Below are 20275 nucleotides of genomic sequence, written 5' to 3' on the forward strand. Positions count from 1 at the left end.
AGCTGCGCTTGAAGATACTAGCCACTTTTCCCAGGTAGCCGGTCCCACGTCTCTCGTCGCCTCCACGGATCTCAGCTCTGCTGTGGATGTGGATCAGGGTCGGAGAAGTCTGGAAGTCAAGGCTCTGGTCGGGCTCTGCAGTCGGTCCCTCGTAGAACTTTAGCAAAGCAAAGGGTAGTCTCTTGATGGTGCCTGTTTGCACAGGGTAGGCACTCCTTGGCCACAAGGGAGATTCTTCAGTCTTCTTCTTTCGTCGAATGTCGAAGGTCCAGAGTTTCTGTTCAAGTTTGCAGGTTCAGGATAATCTAAAGTCTTGAGGCCCAACTCTCACTCTTATACTAATCTGGGGGGCTGGGATACCTGCTAGGTCACGCCTTATGGGTGGGACCTGGGAGGGGGTGGTTACACCCACTTCCCTTTGTCCAGTTTCGCGCCAGAGCTGGGGCTGGAGTGCCCCAGCGCCGGTTTGAACTGGACTATGCAAGGAACACCTTGTGTGCCCCAGGCATGTCTCATTCCTTTCAGCCCACCCTGCCCCAATACACTAAAGGCTGTCTGGGGAGGTCCTAGCACCTCCCCAAGCAGGAAACCTATTGTCCAGGCCTCCCTGGCTGGGATCACTCCCAGCAGCAGGAGGTCAGACTTGTGTCGTGGCAGCAGCATCCATTTTGTGATGCTGAGGCTTTGGTCAGAGGCTAACAGTGAAGTATGATTTTAACATGTCTTTCCCTCTAGAAGGGGGGAATAATATCCTCATGTCCAGAAATGGTATGGGGGTATTATTCCACAGTGTTAGACACCTTACACGACATGTTTCGATAAAGCCAAACCATAGTTACCATAACCGTTTAAGATTATAAGGCACTTTAAGAGTATATGGTAGGCTATATCATAGAACAGCTATAAGGACATGGTTCCGAAAGCTGCAGACAGGCTCAGCTCATGCTAGAGCACCATCTCACATGTTACCAAGCACTCTGCCTCCAGGATTGTTAAGGCCTGCCATAGGAGTGGCTGATAGGTACACATGTGTCTATATGCAAGTTAGGGATAGGAATACTACACCTAAGCAAGGGGTGATTACACGACCTTGCCCCAGCTGAGTGATCAGCCAGTTGTGTCAAAATGGAAGGCCAGGCCAGGGGTGGCATAATACATGCTGCAGCCCCTGGTAGGCCTAGGGTACACCTATGCCCTGGGTACCTAGGGTACACTGTACAGGGGCCAATAAGGTGATCCTATCCAAATGGGTTATGCACCTAAAGTACATAGTATCAATTTAGAGAGAGAACAGCAGGGCTGTGGGTCTGATTAGCAGGCCCACAGCCACATCTAAGTCGAAAACCAGTAAAGCAAAAGCAAAAAGTGGGGGTGAACATAGAAAGCAGACCCTACTCTCCTACACAACCCCCCCCCCCAAACTTAGGGACATTAAACTAACCTTGACCAGTTGAGTCTTCAAGTTCTAAGTGGAAATATCTGGAGAGTCCATCTGCATTGGCATGGTCAGTCCCAGGTCTATGTTCCACTGTGAAGTCCATCCCCTGTAGGGAAATGGACCACCTAAGAAGTTTGGGATTTTCACCCTTCATCTGATTTAGCCACAAGAGGGGCTTATGGTCTGTCTGAATCTTGAAGTGAGTGCCAAACAAGTATGGCCTCAGCTTCTTCAGGGCCCAAACCACAGCAAAGGCCTCCCTCTCAATAGCTGACCAACGTTTCTCTCTAGGGGTCAGCCTTCTACTTATAAAAGCAATGGTCTGGTCTTGACCATCTACATTCAGTTGTGAAAGAACAGCTCCCACACCTAACTCAGAAGCATCTGTCTGGACAATGAACTCTTTGGAGTAGTCTGGACTTTTCAGAATAGGTGCACTGCACATGGCCTGCTTCAGGTCATCAAATGCTTTTTGACAGCTTACTGTCCACTGAACTTTCTTTGGCATCTTCTTGGAGGTCAAGTCATTAAGTGGTGTCACAATGGACCCATAGTTCTTAACAAACTTTCTGTAGTACCCAGTCAGGCCCAAGAAAGCTCTGACCTGAGTCTGGGTAGTTGGAGGAGTCCAGTCCTTTATGGTCTGGATCTTGCTCTCCAGTGGTTGAACCTGACCCCCACCAAATAGGTGGCCCAGGTATACAACCTTGCTCTGCCCTATCTGGCACTTAGTGGCCTTGATAGTGAGGCCTGCCTTTTGCAGGGCCTCTAAAACATTCCTCAGGTGGACCAGGTGATCCTCCCAGGTGGAGCTAAAGACAGCAATATAATCAAGATAAGCTGCACAATAATCATCCAACCCAGTAAGGACTTGATTCACCAACCTTTGGAAAGTGGCAGGTGCATTCTTCAAACCAAAGGGCATTACCACAAATTGATAATGTCCTCCTGGGGTCGAGAAAGCAGTTTTGGCCTTTGCATTCTCAGCTAGTCTGATTTGCCAGTAGCCTGCTGTCAGGTCAAATGTGCTCAAAAACTTAGCAGCTGCCAGTCTGTCAATGAGCTCATCTGCCCTAGGTATTGGGTGGGCATCTGTCCTAGTGACAGCATTGAGACCTCTGTAATCCAAGCAAAACCTCATCTCTCTCTTACCATCTTGGGTGTGAGGTTTTGGCACAAGGACTACAGGACTAGCCCAAGGGCTCTCTGAAGGTTCAATGACTCCCAGCTCCAACATCTTTTGTACCTCAACTTTTATGCAGTCCCTGACATGGTCAGGTTGCCTGTAGATTTTACTCTTCACAGGCAGACTGTCACCAGTGTCCACCTCATGGGTGCACCAGTTTGTCTGAGAAGTGTGGCTCAATGATTAGAGTGGCAGACCCTGATGCAGAGGTCTAGCCCGGGACCAGGGTTCAATTCCCAGCCTCGGCGGGTCTTGGGCTCAAAAATTCCACGGACCTGATAATTCTCGCCTCGGTGCCATTCCAATCATGGAGTCCCACTCTGCAACTCTGGGCAATAGCTTGCTTAATCTCCACAACGGCCCCCACAACGCTAAGGATGCCTGGCCCCCACCTTGGGGGTGCCCAGGAGTGGACGCCTCACAGGGAAAGCCAGGATGGGTTCCACAGCGGTATTCGTACCAGCGCCTTGAGACCCTTGTGGGTGAGTAGTGTGCTATACAAGTATCAATTTACATTTACTGAGCCATCATCAGGGTTCTGAGTCAACAGGTCTGGGAGAGGGTCACTCTCTTCCTCCTGCCCCTCATCTGTAGCCATGCGTAGCCCCATGTCTGCCCTGTCAACATATGCCTTCAATCTGTTGACATGAAGCACCCTGTGGGGGCTTCTGGGAGTCCCAAGGTCCACCAAGTAGGTGACTTCTCCCTTTTTCTCAACAATAGTGTGGGGTCCAGACCATTTGTCTTGGAGTGCTGCTGGGGCCACTGGCTCCAACACCCACACTTTCTGTCCTGGCTGGTAAACAGTCAGTACAGCCTTTTGGTCATGCCAAGCTTTTTGGAGTTCTTGGCTTGCCTCAAGGTTTTTAGAAGCCTTCTTCATATACTCTGCCATCCTGGAGCGGAGACCAAGTACATAATCCACTATGTCCAGTTTGGGTTGTCTGAGAGGTCTCTCCCATCCTTCCCTTACCAAACACAGGGGTCCTCTTACAGGATGCCCAAACAAAAGCTCAAAAGGGCTGTAGCCAACCCCCTTTTGTGGGACCTCTCTGCAAGCAAACAGAAGGCAGGGTAAAAGGATGTCCCATCTTCGCCTAAGCTTGTCTGGTAAACCTTTTATCATTCCCTTTAGGGTCTTGTTGAATCTCTCAACAAGCCCATTGCACTGTGGGTGATAGGGTGTGGTGAACTTGTAGTTCACACCACACTCCTTCCACATTGCAGTCAAGTATCCTGACATGAAGTTGGCACCTCTGTCAGAAATGACCTCCTTTGGAAAGCCCACTCTGGAGAATACTCCAAGCAGGGCCCTTGCCACAACAGGAGGTGTTGTGGTCCTCAGGGGAATTGCTTCTGGGTACCTGGTGGCATGGTCCACTATCACCAGTATGAATCTGTGCCCAGATGCTGTTTGTGGGTCCATTGGTCCTACAATATCTATGCCCACTCTTTCAAAGGGGACCCCCACCACAGGTAGTGGTATGAGGGAGGCCTTTGTGGTGCCACCTGATTTGCCACTGGCTTGGCAGGTGACACAGGAGCGACAAAACTCCTTAGTATCTTCTGACATATGGGGCCAGTGAAAGTGAGGGACAAGCCTGTCCCAAGTCTTGTTCTGGCCTAAATGTCCTGCAAGGGGAATATCATGGGCCAAGGTAAGAAGGAAGCCTCTGAACTTCAGTGGTATGACCAACCTCCTGGATGCACCAGGCTTGGGGTCTCTAGCCTCTGAATACAGTAGCCCTTCATCCCAATACACTCTATGGGTACCTTGAGCATTCCCTGCAGCCTCAGCAGCAGCCAGCTGTCTGAGGGGTTCAAGAGAGGGGCAGTCTAATTGAGCCTGCCTCAGATCTGTCCTTGAAGGTCCCCCTGTCCCAAGAAACTCAACCTGATCAGGTTCAAGTTCTTCTAGGACAGTTCCTTCAGGGCTCTCAGAATCATCCTCCTGGGAGGGCTGATCCACCACCTGAGGCAGGGGGGAAGGCACAGCCTTAACCCTACTGCTCTTTCTCTTGGGTTGTGACTGGTCCATAGTTTTAGGATCCAGCACTTGTTCAGTGGTGCACTTTTTGGCCTGTGACCTGGTCACAGCAAGGACATGTGCATCTATCCCCAGCATTTCTGCATGGGTCCTATACTCCACTTCAGACCAAACTGAAGTTTCAAGATCATTGCCCAGTAAACACTCTACAGGAAGGTCTGAACTAACAACAACTTTCTTGAGGCCAGTTACCCCTCCCCAGGAGAAGTTAACAATAGCCACACTATGGGAGGTAGTGGCATTGCTAGCGTTGGTCACTAGGTAATTCTCACCTAGTATGATCTGTCCAGAGTCCACAAAGGCAGGTGTCACCATTGTGACACTAGCCCCAGTGTACCTGTAGGCCTGAGCCATTCTTTGGTTGATAAAAGGAGTCTGTCTGTACTTGCCCAGGTTACTGGGGCCTACAGTAGAGGACAAAGCTAAGTCCCCATCACAGATCAGAACAGCCTGAGTAGGTATTCTGACTAGGCCAGAATCCTCCTCAGTTCCCAGGGTTAACCCTACTACACCCTTTTGCTGGGAACCACCACTTACAGCTGAACTAGGGGGTACAGTTGCCTTAGGGGCAATGGTGGCTGGGGGCTTATCCTTTTTGGTGCACTCACTAAACCAATGTGAGTTGGACTTACAATAGTTGCACCATGGTTTCTTTTGGCCTTCTTTCTTTTTATCCTTTTTGGGACCACCCTCCCCCTGAGCCTTTTGGGGGCCTGGTGAAGACTTCTGGTCTTTTTGTTTCTGATCATTACCCTTCTGGTCTGCCTTTTTCTGATCACCGCCCTGGTTCTGGTTTTTCTGCTTAACTCTAGTCCTGACCCATCTATCTGCCTTCTTTCCCAATTCTTGGGGAGAAGTCAGATCAGAATCAATCAGGTGTTGATGCAATAGCTGGTTTTGACAGTTGTTAAGTATTTGTTCTCTCATGATCAAATTATACAATCCTGTATAGTCCTTAACCTTACTTCCCATTAGCCAGCCTTCCAGAGCCTTAGTGGCACAATCTACAAAGTCAGTCCAGTCCTGAGTCTGTGTCTTCTGGGTATCCCTGAACAACAACCTGTATTGTTCAGTGGTTAGGCCAAACCCATCAATCAGAGCACTCTTCAGGACAGTGTAATTGTCAGCATCCTCATCACTAACTGTGAGGAGCTTGTCTCTACCTTTCTCGGAGAAGGAGAGCCACAAGATAGCTGCCCACTGACTTTGGGGTACCTGCTGTACTTTGCAAGCTCTCTCCAAAGCAGTTATCCATTTGTGGATGTCATCCCCACACTTGTAGGGAGGGACAATCTTGCTCAGGTTTCTATTATCATAGTGCCTGTCTCTATCCTTAGGGATATTGCTGCCACCAGTGGGTTCTGACCCACTTAACTTTTGCTCTCTAGCCAGAGCAAGCTTCTCCTTGGCAAGGGCAAGTTCTTCCCTCTGAATCCTCAGATTAGCTTCCCTCATTCTGGCTTCATGTTCCTTTCTCTCAGGGGAAGTCATTCCCCGGTGAGAGGAAACACTAGAGATGCTAGAGACATGGGAGTGGATGGATTCCCTTGAAGGGGATCTATCCCTCCTGCTTCTCTGTGTAAGCCCACTTGGGGGTCTGTATGGGGGGACCCCATGCAAACTCCCATGTAAGCATAGGTTAGCCTGGCTAAGTCTTCCTACTTGGCCCTGGCTGACTACCTCTTCATCTGAAGTCCCATCTGACTCATCTGTGGTGGGTAGACCCTCCTTTGTACCTAGGGTACCTGCCTGTGAGGCTTTAAGAGCATCATACTCCTCTAGGAGTTGTCTTAACTGAAGGAGGGTAGGGTTTGCACCCTGTTTTATTCCTCTGGAGGTACACAATTGTCTCATCTCCTGGAATGTTAGGGTATCATATCTAGAGGGGGTATTCTGCAGACCTGACCCTCCTGAGAGAGCATCTACTTGATCTCCTCCCAGAGACATGATCTAGTGAGGGTGTGGTGTGTGCACCTACCTACACTAGTTGTTTCTACTAAACCTCTCTGGTAGTTGTAGTCAGGGTGTGTTACTCCCTTCAACCTACAACCACTAAGTCCAGTAGGACTTAAGTATTATAATCTATGTTATATGTACCTAGACAATATCTGCGTGATCTTTCAATTTAGTATCTCAAGATTACAATGGTATTACAACAGCAAGCTCAGATCCCAACCGCTGCTCACCAAAGTGAGAAGTTGGCCTGATGTATGATGTCACTAGTTCTAGTGTACACCTTATATCAGTCCAAATACCCCTTATGGTGATTGGTTGTAAAGTCAACCTTATAGACCAGCTATCCTAGTGGTAGCATGGACAAGAGCAGTCTTAGGCTAAACTCTGAATGGCATGTGAAGCCAGCTGTGATACCATATATAATCCCTTGAATACCAAATGAAAGGACACCACAACAGATATATATATAAAATAAAGTGTATTTATTCTAGTCAAACCCTCAGCACTCTTTATGAGATTAGAGGTAAGTACAACACAGTCTTATTTATGCATACATTAAGTCACACAGGTAAGTAATACAGTTAGGCCCTAGGGGCCACGCAAACCATATCCTAAGTAAGTGGTATAAGGACCACTGTCACGGAAATAGGATAGGCCTAGGGAATCGCTGGGGCTACACTATACTACCAAAGGTTAGGAAGTGGGAGGCCCACGGGATTCAGGTGCAGAGTGGAAACACTCACGCGTAATGCGTAAAAGTCACTAGCAATAGTACAGTTTAGAAATAGATAGATTTAGGACACTTCCGGAGTAGCTAGGAAGTCGAGACTGGAAAATTAGACACTAGGATAGTCACTATCCTGATGAGCACCGGAGTACCCAAGTTACCTAGCCCACAGGCTGCGGGTGCATAGGGGGGAAGTTGCGTCGGGTTTCGTCGTCGACTCCTATGGATGCCTGAAGAAAGATGCTGACAGGCAGTCAGTGAAGAGTGTCCGGTGGATCCCAAGGCTGGGATCAACAAGAGAGGAGACCTGCAAGCAGAAGGGACAGAGTCAAGGTCACTAGCCAGTGACCACGTGGAACCAGGAAGGAACCAGGCGATGTCGTGAAGATTGCAGGTGAAGGTGAAGCTTGTCGCTGCAGCCACGAGGACCAGGAAGCGTCGAGGACGACCAGGACCAGGAGGCGAGCTGTCCCACGAAGGCTCTTGCTGTCGGCGTCGGCGAAGTTGGACTAGGACTCACCAAGCCTTGGCAAGCGGAACCCACGCAGAACGGAGGACTTGCTTCTGGTGCAGACCAGGAAGGTCTGGGATGCTTCTCTTTTTCAAAGGAGCAGGAGCCAGTCTGGAGGAGCCAAACCAGCGTTGAAGATTACGGGATGCGTCGTCACAAAGGCCACTAGCCAGCGGGCAAGAAACCGGACAGACGCGGCAAGCAGGAAAATGCAGAAGGGCCCCACGCAGGACTCGTGGAGTGTGGGGGGCTGGTCTTCGGTGCAGATGGTGCTTGGGGTTGAGGCTTCTCAATACCCGGTGCACAACTTCGAGGGTGCCTCAGAAGCTGCGCTTGAAGATACTAGCCACTTTTCCCAGGTAGCCGGTCCCACGTCTCTCGTCGCCTCCACGGATCTCAGCTCTGCTGTGGATGTGGATCAGGGTCGGAGAAGTCTGGAAGTCAAGGCTCTGGTCGGGCTCTGCAGTCGGTCCCTCGTAGAACTTTAGCAAAGCAAAGGGTAGTCTCTTGATGGTGCCTGTTTGCACAGGGTAGCCACTCCTTGGCCACAAGGGAGATTCTTCAGTCTTCTTCTTTCGTCGAATGTCGAAGATCCAGAGTTTCTGTTCAAGTTTGCAGGTTCAGGATAATCTAAAGTCTTGAGGCCCAACTCCCACTCTTATACTAATCTGGGGGGCTGGGATACCTGCTAGGTCACGCCTTATGGGTGGGACCTGGGAGGGGTGGTTACACCCACTTCCCTTTGTCCAGTTTCGCGCCAGAGCTGGGGCTGGAGTGCCCCAGCGCCGGTTTGAACTGGACTATGCAAGGAACACCTTGTGTGCCCCAGGCATGTCTCATTCCTTTCAGCCCACCCTGCCCCAATACACTAAAGGCTGTCTGGGGAGGTGCTAGCACCTCCCCAAGCAGGAAACCTATTGTCCAGGCCTCCCTGGCTGGGATCACTCCCAGCAGCAGGAGGTCAGACTTGTGTCGTGGCAGCAGCATCCATTTTGTGATGCTGAGGCTTTGGTCAGAGGCTAACAGTGAAGTATGATTTTAACATGTCTTTCCCTCTAGAAGGGGGGAATAATATCCTCATGTCCAGAAATGGTATGGGGGTATTATTCCACAGTGTTAGACACCTTACACGACATGTTTCGATAAAGCCAAACCATAGTTACCATAACCGTTTAAGATTATAAGGCACTTTAAGAGTATATGGTAGGCTATATCATAGAACAGCTATAAGGACATGGTTCCGAAAGCTGCAGACAGGCTCAGCTCATGCTAGAGCACCATCTCACATGTTACCAAGCACTCTGCCTCCAGGATTGTTAAGGCCTGCCATAGGAGTGGCTGATAGGTACACATGTGTCTATATATAAGGGTAGATATAGGTATACTATATCTAAGCAAGGGGTGATTACACGAACTTGCTCCAGCTGAGTGATCAGCCAGTTGTGTCAAAATGGAAGGCGAGGCCAGGGGTGGCATAATACATGCTGCAGCCCCTGGTAGGCCTAGGGTACACCTATGCCCTGGGTACCTAGGGTACACTGTACAGGGACCAATAAGGTGATCCTATCCAAATGGGTTATGCACCTAAAGTATATAGTATCAATTTAGAGAGAGAACAGCAGGGCTGTGGGTCTGATTAGCAGGCCCACAGCCACATCTAAGTCGAAAACCAGTAAAGCAAAAGCAAAAAGTGGGGGTGAACATAGAAAGCAGACCCTACTCTCCTACACTGCGCACACTGGAACTTCAGGTCCCACTGCAGAGCCTGCATATGCCATCTGGCATGTGACACCAGCAGGATGCAAAGGGCCATCAGGCCCAGAAGCCGGAGGGTCATCCTGACTAAAACCCAGGACAGAGGCTGAAAGATCGGAATCATAGCCTGAATATCCCAGACTCGCTGCTCGGGATGATAAACCAGAGACACCATTGAATCCAGAACCACTCCGGAATGGGAAAAACTCCCCACCTGGAATTAGAGGGTAGTAGACCAATCCAGGATCGACGCAGTCCGGCGCCTCCCCTGGCGCCGGGGGCTGCGGCGCCGCAGGGGATCGTGCCAGCGTAGCCGGGGCCAAAGGCAGCGGCACGGGGGCAGAACCACCCAACGCGCCCACGGGGCCCGAAGGCGCTCCGGAGGGACCCGATGGGGTGAACAAACAGCCCATGGCCGACAGGAAGACCTGTATTTCGTCAGGAGTCGTGTGCGGGCCCGGGAAGAGTGGGTAGGCCGCAGGCAACAACAGAGCTCCATCGGAGCCGCGGGGGAGTGACCGCCTGCCCCCTCCACCGGGTCCCGCGACCGGTGAGGGATAGATGAAGAGCGGCGTCGCTTCTTCGACTTCTTATGGCGCCGTGACTTACCTGTCCCCGAATCCGATGAGCAATGGTGTCGGCTTTGCGACCGGTCCCTCGACCTCCCACGGGAGCGGGACCTCGAGCGGCATGGAACCGATTGTCGGACCTCCAACAACTTTTGGGAACGCTCCCGCAAAGCTTTCGGCGCCATGGCCCGACAATCTGGCCGCGCCTTGGGGTCATGGGCGTGCCCCAAGCATAAGAGACACACGTCCTGCAGGTCCGCCACCGACATGTTCCGACGGCAAGCCCTACAGGACTTAAATCCAGGCATCCCTACTGCACCAGGAGTGGAGTACTCGACAAAACAAGAGAAACAAGTTCTCAGAAACCAAATTAAAATATTAACTAGGGGTAACGCTCTCTCTCGGAAATGCGCTTGCTGGCGCGGAAAAAGAAAGAACTGACGTAGCGCGCGTGGGCGTGTCTAAGTAGCTACGACGATGTCATCTCAGCGGCTACGACACCAGCGACGTACGCGTAGCCGCATGACGACGCCAACCGACGCGCAGGGGTACTGCTGACGTAAAGCTTTCCAGATCCAGTCTGATGCCTGGGGATATTCTAAGGTAAGGAATCTATTACTAACGTGTCTCTTTCAGATATAAATCGCATAACAATAGGTGATTTAAACAAGGACTGTTGGTTTGGCAAACACAAAAAGGCTGAAAGGGTTGACAAAGAACCTCAGGTAGTGCCCACTGCTAAGTCTTGCTGGGCCAAAAGACAAAAAAAACAACATAAGAACATCTAAAGTTTGGTTAGTTAAAGGTGTGCCTCGTTAACTTCAAATTAGGTCACAAATTTGTCTCAGAGCCTAGCACAAATGGACTTTGTGAAAGGAAGTCTGGTTGCAAAGATGATATCTACCAATTTCATCCACAATTCAAAAGCAATTAACAATTAGCGGTTAATCTCCACACATGGAGGTGTAGACTGAGCAATGTTGAGTGAAGGATTATGATTAATCAAGGGCTAGAAAAGTTACATGTTCACGTTTGTCAGTCAGTCAGTCAAAAACACTTTATTCGATTAGTTAAAATCATAAAAGTACAGAAATTCATAAAAGCATAGGGCATGACATAATCAATAAAAAATATGGTTACAATAAAACCATATAATAAAACAACATGCAACATGTTTAAAAATCATTAGAAAATTACTCATATGATGCCCAAGCTAGAAGATTGTTTCGCCTTACAGCGCATAGCAGCCACCAAAAAATTTGCCACACTAAAGATAATGCGAGTACTACTCAGCTGTTGAAGAAACAGCAGGGCAGGTCTAACTTGTGAGAAGCCAGCTTCCTTTAGAATTGGAAGTAAGTATTTTTTACGGCTAGCAGAATAAAACTCGCAAAACATAATACAATGCAACGTATCCTGACATGAAAAGTCATCACAGTGGCATGGTATGCTGCATTCGGGCTTGCCCCACAGAGGATAAGAGCCAAGTGAGTAGTGAATCAGATTGAATCTAAAACGCAGTAATAAAAATCTATGGAAAGGATTTGAAACAATGCTTAGATAGGGTTCCAGCGAAGGAGACGAGAGAAGCAAAAAATGTGCTCTCACATTTGGTTTTCGAAGTTCCGTCTCCTCGCGGTCCATAGTAAGTCTATCTAAAAAAGACTGCCTGGTCCATGCAATATCTGCTTTAACTATGAGAGATGGAGACGAAAAAAGCTCAGGGCGCCCCATGCTAGAGAACGCCACTCTAATGTACTCTAGCCAGGGGATTCTATTAGCATGATCTAAGGCTAAAACATCACTCAGGATCTGATGATTAAGGGAGATTTCCTGGTTTAACCAGGTTTTCACCCAAAATAACAATGGAGCCAACTTCAATTTATCAGAAACATAACCCAAACCAACCTCCGCATGAATAGAAAAAACAGGTGTTGATTGGGGAACTGATAGCAAAGAACGCAGGAATCTATTTTCTGCAACTTGAATCAAGTCCTGTGTAACATAGCCCCACAGAGCCGCGCCATAAGTGGCGATAGCCAGGCTTTTTGCAGTATAGACCTTCAACAAGGCCTCCATTGGCCTTGCCCCCAGCTTCTTAGCAAAGCTGATCACAGCTGAGGAGGACCTGGCTACAGAGTTGCGTTTAAGTTTAATTTGTGGGCCCCAGGAGCCATTCTCATCAAAGAGAACTCCCAGATAGCAGAGGACCTTAACCCTGGAAATCTCTTCCCCGTTGCAAAATAGGGATCTAGACTTTGGCTTTTTACGTTGTTTCCCCACAACCATAAAGTGAGATTTTTTAATATTCACTCTAAGATCCAGGGCAGCCATGAATGTACCAAAGGCATCCAACAATCTCTGAAGCCCCACCGCCGTGCGGGCCAACAAAACAGCGTCATCCGCGTATAGAAGAACTGGTACAACCAGTTCCCCCACGCGCGGCGCATCAGCTCTCGGGACCCCCAGAGACCCTTCCAGGCCGTTAATATAAATTGTAAAGAGGAGTGGGGCAAGGATACACCCCTGCCTCACCCCTCTCTCCGCCCTAAAGTGCTTCGTGCATTTCCCATCCTGTGTGACCCTCACAGATGCGGATAGATCCTGATGCAAGGTTGCAAGAAAACTTACTAAGGGCGGGTCAATACCCAGATCCAGCATGATTTGCCAGAGCTTGGACCGGTTGACCAAATCAAAGGCGGAGGACAGGTCCATGAAAGCCATGAAAAGGGACCCGTCCTTCGCCACCGTATATTTGCTGATTAAAAGCTGAAGATTTAGACACTGGTCCAAAGTCCCCCTTTTTGGTCTAAAACCGTATTGCAGATTAGATAAAATACCTCGGCTATCTAAGGCATCCCTGAGTTTACCAAGTAAGACCCTGCCCAAGATCTTAACTGCAGAGTCTAGCAGGGAAATAGGTCTGTAGCACGAGGGGTCATCACGTTGGCCCTTTTTAAAAATGGGTATAATAAGAGCAGTTGCCCATGAGGCTGGAAACCTATAGCTTGAGACGGCGTTAAAAACATTAACTAGGATCCTTGCCCAAACATTAGGAGAAGAGGCGAAAAGGTCGGCTGGTACACCATCGGGGCCAGGTGCCTTATTACTAGCTGACTCCTTAATTGCCATTTCCACATCCCCCTGCTCAAAGACTAGGGAAGACAAGGAGCAGGCTACAGAGGGAAGAAGACCACTATTAGCGCTAGCGCCACAGGTCCCATAGATTTTACTAAAATGGTCATACCAAAGCTCGTCCTGGATGACACAGTCCTGGGTGGTACCCTCAGCATCTGAGAAGAATGGGTTATTTATTGTGGCCCAGAACTTACCGCTGTCCCGAAGGACATCAATAGATAGAAGATTATTCCAGGCTTCTGATTTTATTGTCTTTTTCCTATTAGCAATGGCCGCTTTATAGGCCCTTCTCGCGTGTGAGATTTCTCCCCGATCCCTAGGGCTCTTTTTTAGTGCATCATACAAAATCCTATGCGCCCTAGAGCAACTCCCATCAAACCATCTAGGGGGATTACTGTTGTTTCGACGGGAATTAGTGGAAGTCAGATCCCTAGAAATCTGTGCGCAGATGGCCTCAAAGGCCCCGACCACCTCCTCTGCTGTCGAATGTTGGTTCAAACAGGTGGTCCATGGCCCATCCATCTTAGCACACAACTCCTGTAAAAAGGAGGCAGGGGCCACCTTAGCCCATTTAACCCTGCGACCCTGATCTTTCACAATCAGGGAAAGGTCTCTTGGACAGGGAAGGTGCATTACGCCCAAGCTCTTCGGCAGGGCCACCTCTAAAAATACCGGATTGTGGTCACTATGTACAGATGGAATAACTGAATGAGCTAGAACCCTAGCTAAGACGCCAGAGGATAAAAAGAAGTAGTCGATTACTGAGCCCAGGATCGAGCCTTTAAAAGTAGAGGCCCTACCTCCAGCCTCTATGAGATTAGATTCAAAGATGTTAGTTGTGGCGAGGAGAACCTCAAGGGCCTCCCCCTGCTTAGTATGCTCGAAATGTGGAGCCACAGCGTCTACCGGCCCCTCATAGACATCAAGCCCCTTTAGGTAACACTCGTCAACATGTTCACGTTTGATAAAGGGATGTGCATAGGTTGCACAGAAAAAAATTATAGAAACAAATCACAATCATATGTAGAAATAATCATTTTCACGCGTTCATTACATATTTACAGTATATGTGGGTTTGAGTCAAATTCAATAAGACTTGTCACAACGTAACTATTAAAAATGTACACCAGGTATAGCACAGGGCCGGCTCTGCTTTCTTTCTTATTAGCCAATTTTTCTTTATAATAATAGCGAATAATATTCTATTATTCATTCTTAGCATAATAAAAAAGAGGAACACATGGTACCTTTGATGGGTGCAGTGGTAATTACAAATGTTTTTAAATGTTTGTTGTGTGCATGCTTGCAGGGGATAGTGTGTTCATGTGAGAGAGCGCGTGTGTATACGGTGAGCAGGCTGACATAGAAGTTGCATTCCTTAAAAAATGTGCATGTGCGTGACAGTGTGGGGAAGGCAAGCATCCTGGAAGAAAGCTGTCTTAGCCACTAAAGAGATATAGATTCTGTAGTTATATAATGCAGCTCACATGAAAAGGTGCTGAGAAACTGGTAATCAGTGAGGTGATTACTGAAAAATGTGTGAAATATCATGAACAGCTATATGAGCCAATAGTGACAGTGACCCCAACTAATATAGAGACCAAACCTGGCGAGATAGCAATTGTGTTGTTGAAGAATTGCCACAGACAATTCTTAAATGAACCAATCACTCTCGAAGAGATTACAACAGCCACTGATAACCTAGCGGGCAGGAAGGCACTCGGACCAGAGAGATTTCCTGCTGAATGTTACCAAGCGTATAAGAACATACTCAGAAGTATTCACAGATGCCATGAGGGACGGCAAATTACACTACACATGCAAGAAGGCTATAATTATAGTGCTACCTAAACCAGTAAAGATCCCACCAAATAGGTATCATACCGCCCACTTTTGCTACTCAACATTGACAATACGTTTCTAGCAAGCGCAGCAGTGAATTGTGTAAACCTCCCTATGAAAGGCACTGCCTCGCCAGTTTAGTTTTGGTTTGTGCCGCACAGATGTACACCAGCCAACCGACGCTCAGTATTCATGATATTACATCATTTAAATCTTGGGTTAGTGGTAGCAGCCATTATTTTAGATGCGGAAAGGGCCTTTGACTCTTTAAAGTGGCCCTTTTTTAAATGCCACGCTGTGTATGTTTGGCATAGGAGACCAGCTCTTGAACACAACTGCCTTCCTCTACAATAAGACGATGGCTAGAGTCAGGTAATTGGTCTGACATCAGAACCGTTCCTAGCGGGCATAGGCTCAAGGCAAGATTGTCCCCTCTCACCCCTGTACTTTGTTTGCAGGAACGCCACTCCCACAGGGGCTTACATTTCAGAACGGGTCATCTACTCCTCTACAAGTATTGTGACGACATTCTGCTGGTCATTCACAAACAAGTGGAAATCCTCTCCCCCAATAAGAAAAGTGAATAGATTTACTAGCTTCTCAGGAATTTAGATTAATCGGAATAAAACAGAGCTGTTCGGCTCCCTTACCCGTGCAAATGCACAAGTAAAATCTAAATACCTGATTAAATGGGTGAAGAATCAGACAAATACTTGGGGAGAAGGGGGTCCTGCAACCAGATACCCAAGCTTTGATAAAGCTAAACTACGATCCTACAGTAGAGCATCTGACACATCCGATCAAGATCGGTCTCAATCTTCCTCTCTTAAGGGCCAGTTGAGTGGAACTCACAGATGATAATCCTCCCTAAATGTCTTCATCTACTGACAAATATATCACTCATACTCAGATCATTGCGGACAAGACTTGCTTGGGCAGGTAAAAAGCCATGAGCAAGGTGTGAAGTCATGACGCTGCCACATGAAAGAGGAGGGTTTGAAGCGCCCAACTTGGAACTCTATTATTTGGGAGCTCAGAGCCACTATGCTACGTACTGCTACAACCTGGACAGTCGACTCCCCTATTTTATCTTAGACAGAGAACAGAGGAACAACACTCCTCCTGAATCACTGTTGCCTCGCGGACTGCCAAAACCTAGAAGGAAAGTGACTACAGTAGAAACAACAATTTGGGCAGGGAAAGCACTAAACTCACGATCCAGACACTCGCTCTCATATTCATCGGCCTGTAACCCACTTACTCCCACTCACTACAGAACAGTGTTACAGACTCTAAGGCAGCATGGCAGGTTTTGGACATCTATGCCCGAGGTGTAATTTATCACATTAGAACAATTTAATCCCCTTAGACATATTCACTTATTTCGACCTAAGAAATACAGTGCGGGAAAAGATACCAGGGTTTCTAGAGGAACCTCCTGGATTTGAGCTGCTAACCCAATCAAGCCCGCAGATTCCACAAAATGGATATCTAAGCTTTATACCCTGGCTTCTGTGTCTAAGGTCATAGGCCACAATGACGCCAGATGGGCCTGCGGTGAGATAGAAGAAGAGCTGGCAAAGAAGGCATACTATTGCACACAAAGCAGAATGGTCTCCATCAATCACAAGCATAAGTTACTCCACTTTAAGCTGTTAAAGAGAAACAACACAGAATACATCTATCTATATCCCATAACTGCCCATGATGTTAAGTGGCTCATGTGGGGTTTTTACACCTCACCTTGTCTTGCCCCAATCTCTGCCTCCTAGAGAGAGATTGTTCAAACCATCTCACTCATGGTAGGGACCCAGTTTGAGTTGTAGCCATTAACGACTATTGGGTTATGTGAAATTGATCCCAAGTAAGAATAGGAGATTTGTGGAAGTGGTGCTGTTGACGGTGAAATTCAGGATTGCTATGCCCTCGTACAGAAATACCATACTTAAAAGAGAGGACTAGCTTAAGGACATAGTCCCATTTAATGATAAAATGGAGGACAGTATTGAAATGGCAGCACCTTAGGTGCCACATGGTGGTCCATGTGCACGGAATCCTACATATTGCTGGGAAGGGCGGGGAAGAGCTGTGGGTAAATATGTGCTATTCTTCCAGGAAACTGAAATAGTCCATAGATATTTGTAAGAGTATCTATATTATCTTTTCTCACTTATTCTATCCCGTTTCAAGGCTACAAGGCAGGGGGCTCTGTACCATACAGATGGGTAATGTGAAACACAGTGTTTAGACATGTGAGATATACCTGCAGCTATAATTATATGTATTTAGATCAGTTCATGAAGTTAAAATAAGCAAACAAGAGAAGATAACCCAAGAGTGAGGGTATTCATCTTCGAATCTTTCAAGAGGGATCTAGGTGATCTGATCTTGCATGGGGCAGTTCACCTCCGATTCCTTAAAAGAGGAGAGAGCACTTCAGACTACCAACTCAAGCTGATAAGAGGGCTAAAAACACAGGTTTGTTACTTGCTAGGAAAAAGATAGATGGCGGCTAACACATTGTGGGTGCCAGGAGTGCCATAACCAACCCTTCTGCAATTGCATAAAAGTTGTGATGAACTGGTAAAGGCCTCAAAAGAAAGAGCTGCATGCATGGTGTGTAGCATAAGCTTAGTGACTTGGATCTTGTCTGTGTACAGGACTGGCCCTCAGTAACATCCTGTCAGCTTATTAAGAGTGCGAACATGATAATATACCCAAACTAGGGTTGACAGGACGTACACACTCAATTAGTAGACCAGAAGCAATACAGAGGGCCATGGACTCTTAAACCTTGGGAGTGGATGTACAGCATTCAAAAATGATGTCACTGTCTGAGGATTCTGGGAGAGCCTGCATTGTTCACTGTGAGTTGAGAAGATTTATACTTCGAAAACACCTCATGAAAAACATTTATTTGGTGATAGCAGTGGCCTAAACCCCAAACAAGTGTCAGGCTTCTAAAGTATTTTTCCTTTAGATTGTGCAAATAAAGCACCTGTTGTCTTTCCAGGCAGTAATATCTCACACAAGACTACAGAAAATGTGGCTGTGTTGGTGAAAGTTCTATTCATCAATTTAGCTAACAAAAAGTTCATACCTCTCGTTGTTGCTGGTTTAAACTGTGCGATGTCCTTTGACAAAGTGCAATAGTCTCCGATAGCACACCTTCAACATCCTTAACTGGACACTTTTCTTTTGATGCTAAGTGAAGAACAGAAAGAAACAAGGCTTATAAATATTGAGTGATCATAGTCAACAGTAGGGAAGTGCTACTAGAAATGTCTAGATAACTGAACGATGATATTTGTCATAATTTAATGGCATTTGAATACACATGAGTAGCAACAATGATAAGAAAATGAATCATTGTACTGATATCTGCACGTATCAATAGATCCTGTGAATGTTACAATGACTTGTTAAAATGTATAATGAACAGGTTACTTACCTTCGGTAATGCACTTTCTGGTAGAGTCTCTATCTAGCCACAGATTCCTCACCTTTTGAATATTTTCCAGTCATCAGACTGGATCCAGAAACTTTTCAGTAGTACCTCGGCATATGGTCTGGTGGCGCTATGCAGCACTGCACTGACGCCATTCTGCTCTGGAAATGACTTGCGGGGCCTATGTAGGTACCACCCCTGCATGCTGACATCAATTGTTTTCGAGCCGGTCCGCGCCACAAGATGCAGAGTGCCAAGCGGGAATTGTTTGTGAGCATAGTGCAGATTCCCAGACATGGGATTTTATCATTCAGTAAAGTTCAATCACAGAACGGGAAGGAAGGGAGGCCATGGAGGAATCTGCGGCAAGATAGCGTTTCTACCAGGAGAGCGTTACTGAAGGCAAGTAACTTGTTTTTATGATAGCTACGTCTAGCTGCAAATTCCTCACCTTTCAATACCAAACCAGTATGTATTTGGAGGTGGGTCTGTGAATAAACTTAAACCAGAAATTGCTGCAGGACCCAGTAATCAAAGAACCCCTCTAGGAGAACCTGGCTATCCAGACAATAATGCTTAGTGAACATATGGAGGGACGCCCACTTAGATGCCTGGCCGATGTCTAGGACAAAGACTCTGCATGCTAACGCAGTGGTAGCAGCTTTGGCCCTAGTAGAATGAGCATTCAGTTCTTCCGGACGCTGCTTTTTAGTCAATGCATTGCAGTACTTAATGCAGAGCATGATTCAGCAGAGATGCACCGAACTGTATCTTCTGCACAGCTTTGTCTGTTTTTTCGCTCCAGCGAACCCAACAAAGAGCAGATTGTCCACCCACTGTTCATTGTTACAGTCTATGTAGAAACTCAGTGGTCTCTTGGGGTCTAAACAATGGAGTCTCTCCTCCTTTGTAGAGTAGTGTGGGGGAGCACTGGATGCCGAAAGGTGATGGTTTGGCTGATGTGAAACGGCGTAAAAACTTTAGGCATGCAGGATGTCCGAGTATGCAGAACAAGTTTGTCTGGAAAGAGAGTTAAGTACGGTGGATAAACACAGAGACTGAAGCTCACTGACAAGCCATGATGAGGTGATGGCTACGAGAAACACCGCGGTGCCATAATAGGCAGCTGTGGAGCGTCTGGAATGAAATGCACATCAATAAGTAACAACCAGATTGAGGTAGCTTTGGGGAATCTCAAAAGGAGAAGGGGGAAACATATGTTGGAGCCCTTTCAAAAATTGCATCACAACTGGTACCTTAAACAAGGGGGACTGATCTGGCAACCGCAAGAAGGCTGAAAGATACCCTTTAACCGTACCCAAAGCAAAGCCTTGCCAGGCAGGAGACAAAACAAATAAAGAACGCCAAATAACTTGGCCTGGAGGGGGTCAATGTGGTGTGTGCCGCACCAAACCACACATTTGTCCCAATAACAGATGTATACCATTTTCATCAAGGGATACCTGGTTGCCAAAATGACATCAACCATCTCCCAAGTACGGTCAAAGATGGTCAGCTGTCACCACTCAATCTCCAAGCATGAATCTGGAGGTTGCAAAGGTCTGGGTGCCAAATCCTGCAATGTTGCTGCGACAGTAGGTCCTCGCAGAGAGGCGGCTTGATCAGACAACAGATGCTCAGGCCCAGGAGTTCTGGAT

General features: G+C 47.5%; 1 protein-coding gene across 1 annotated transcript in view; it reads right to left on the reverse strand.

The window, feature by feature from the left end:
* VPS8 (VPS8 subunit of CORVET complex) overlaps positions 1–20275 on the reverse strand; it is a 1789524-nt gene that overhangs the window by 516421 nt on the left and 1252828 nt on the right. The window contains exon 38 of the mRNA XM_085648738.1: positions 18270–18373. Within this exon, the coding sequence (XP_085504864.1) occupies positions 18270–18373 (104 nt within the window). The remainder of the gene's footprint in view (positions 1–18269; positions 18374–20275) is intronic.

The sequence above is a fragment of the Triturus cristatus genome, chromosome 3_2 (genome assembly GCF_964204655.1).
Source record: "Triturus cristatus chromosome 3_2, aTriCri1.1, whole genome shotgun sequence".
Classification (NCBI taxonomy): domain Eukaryota; kingdom Metazoa; phylum Chordata; class Amphibia; order Caudata; family Salamandridae; genus Triturus; species Triturus cristatus.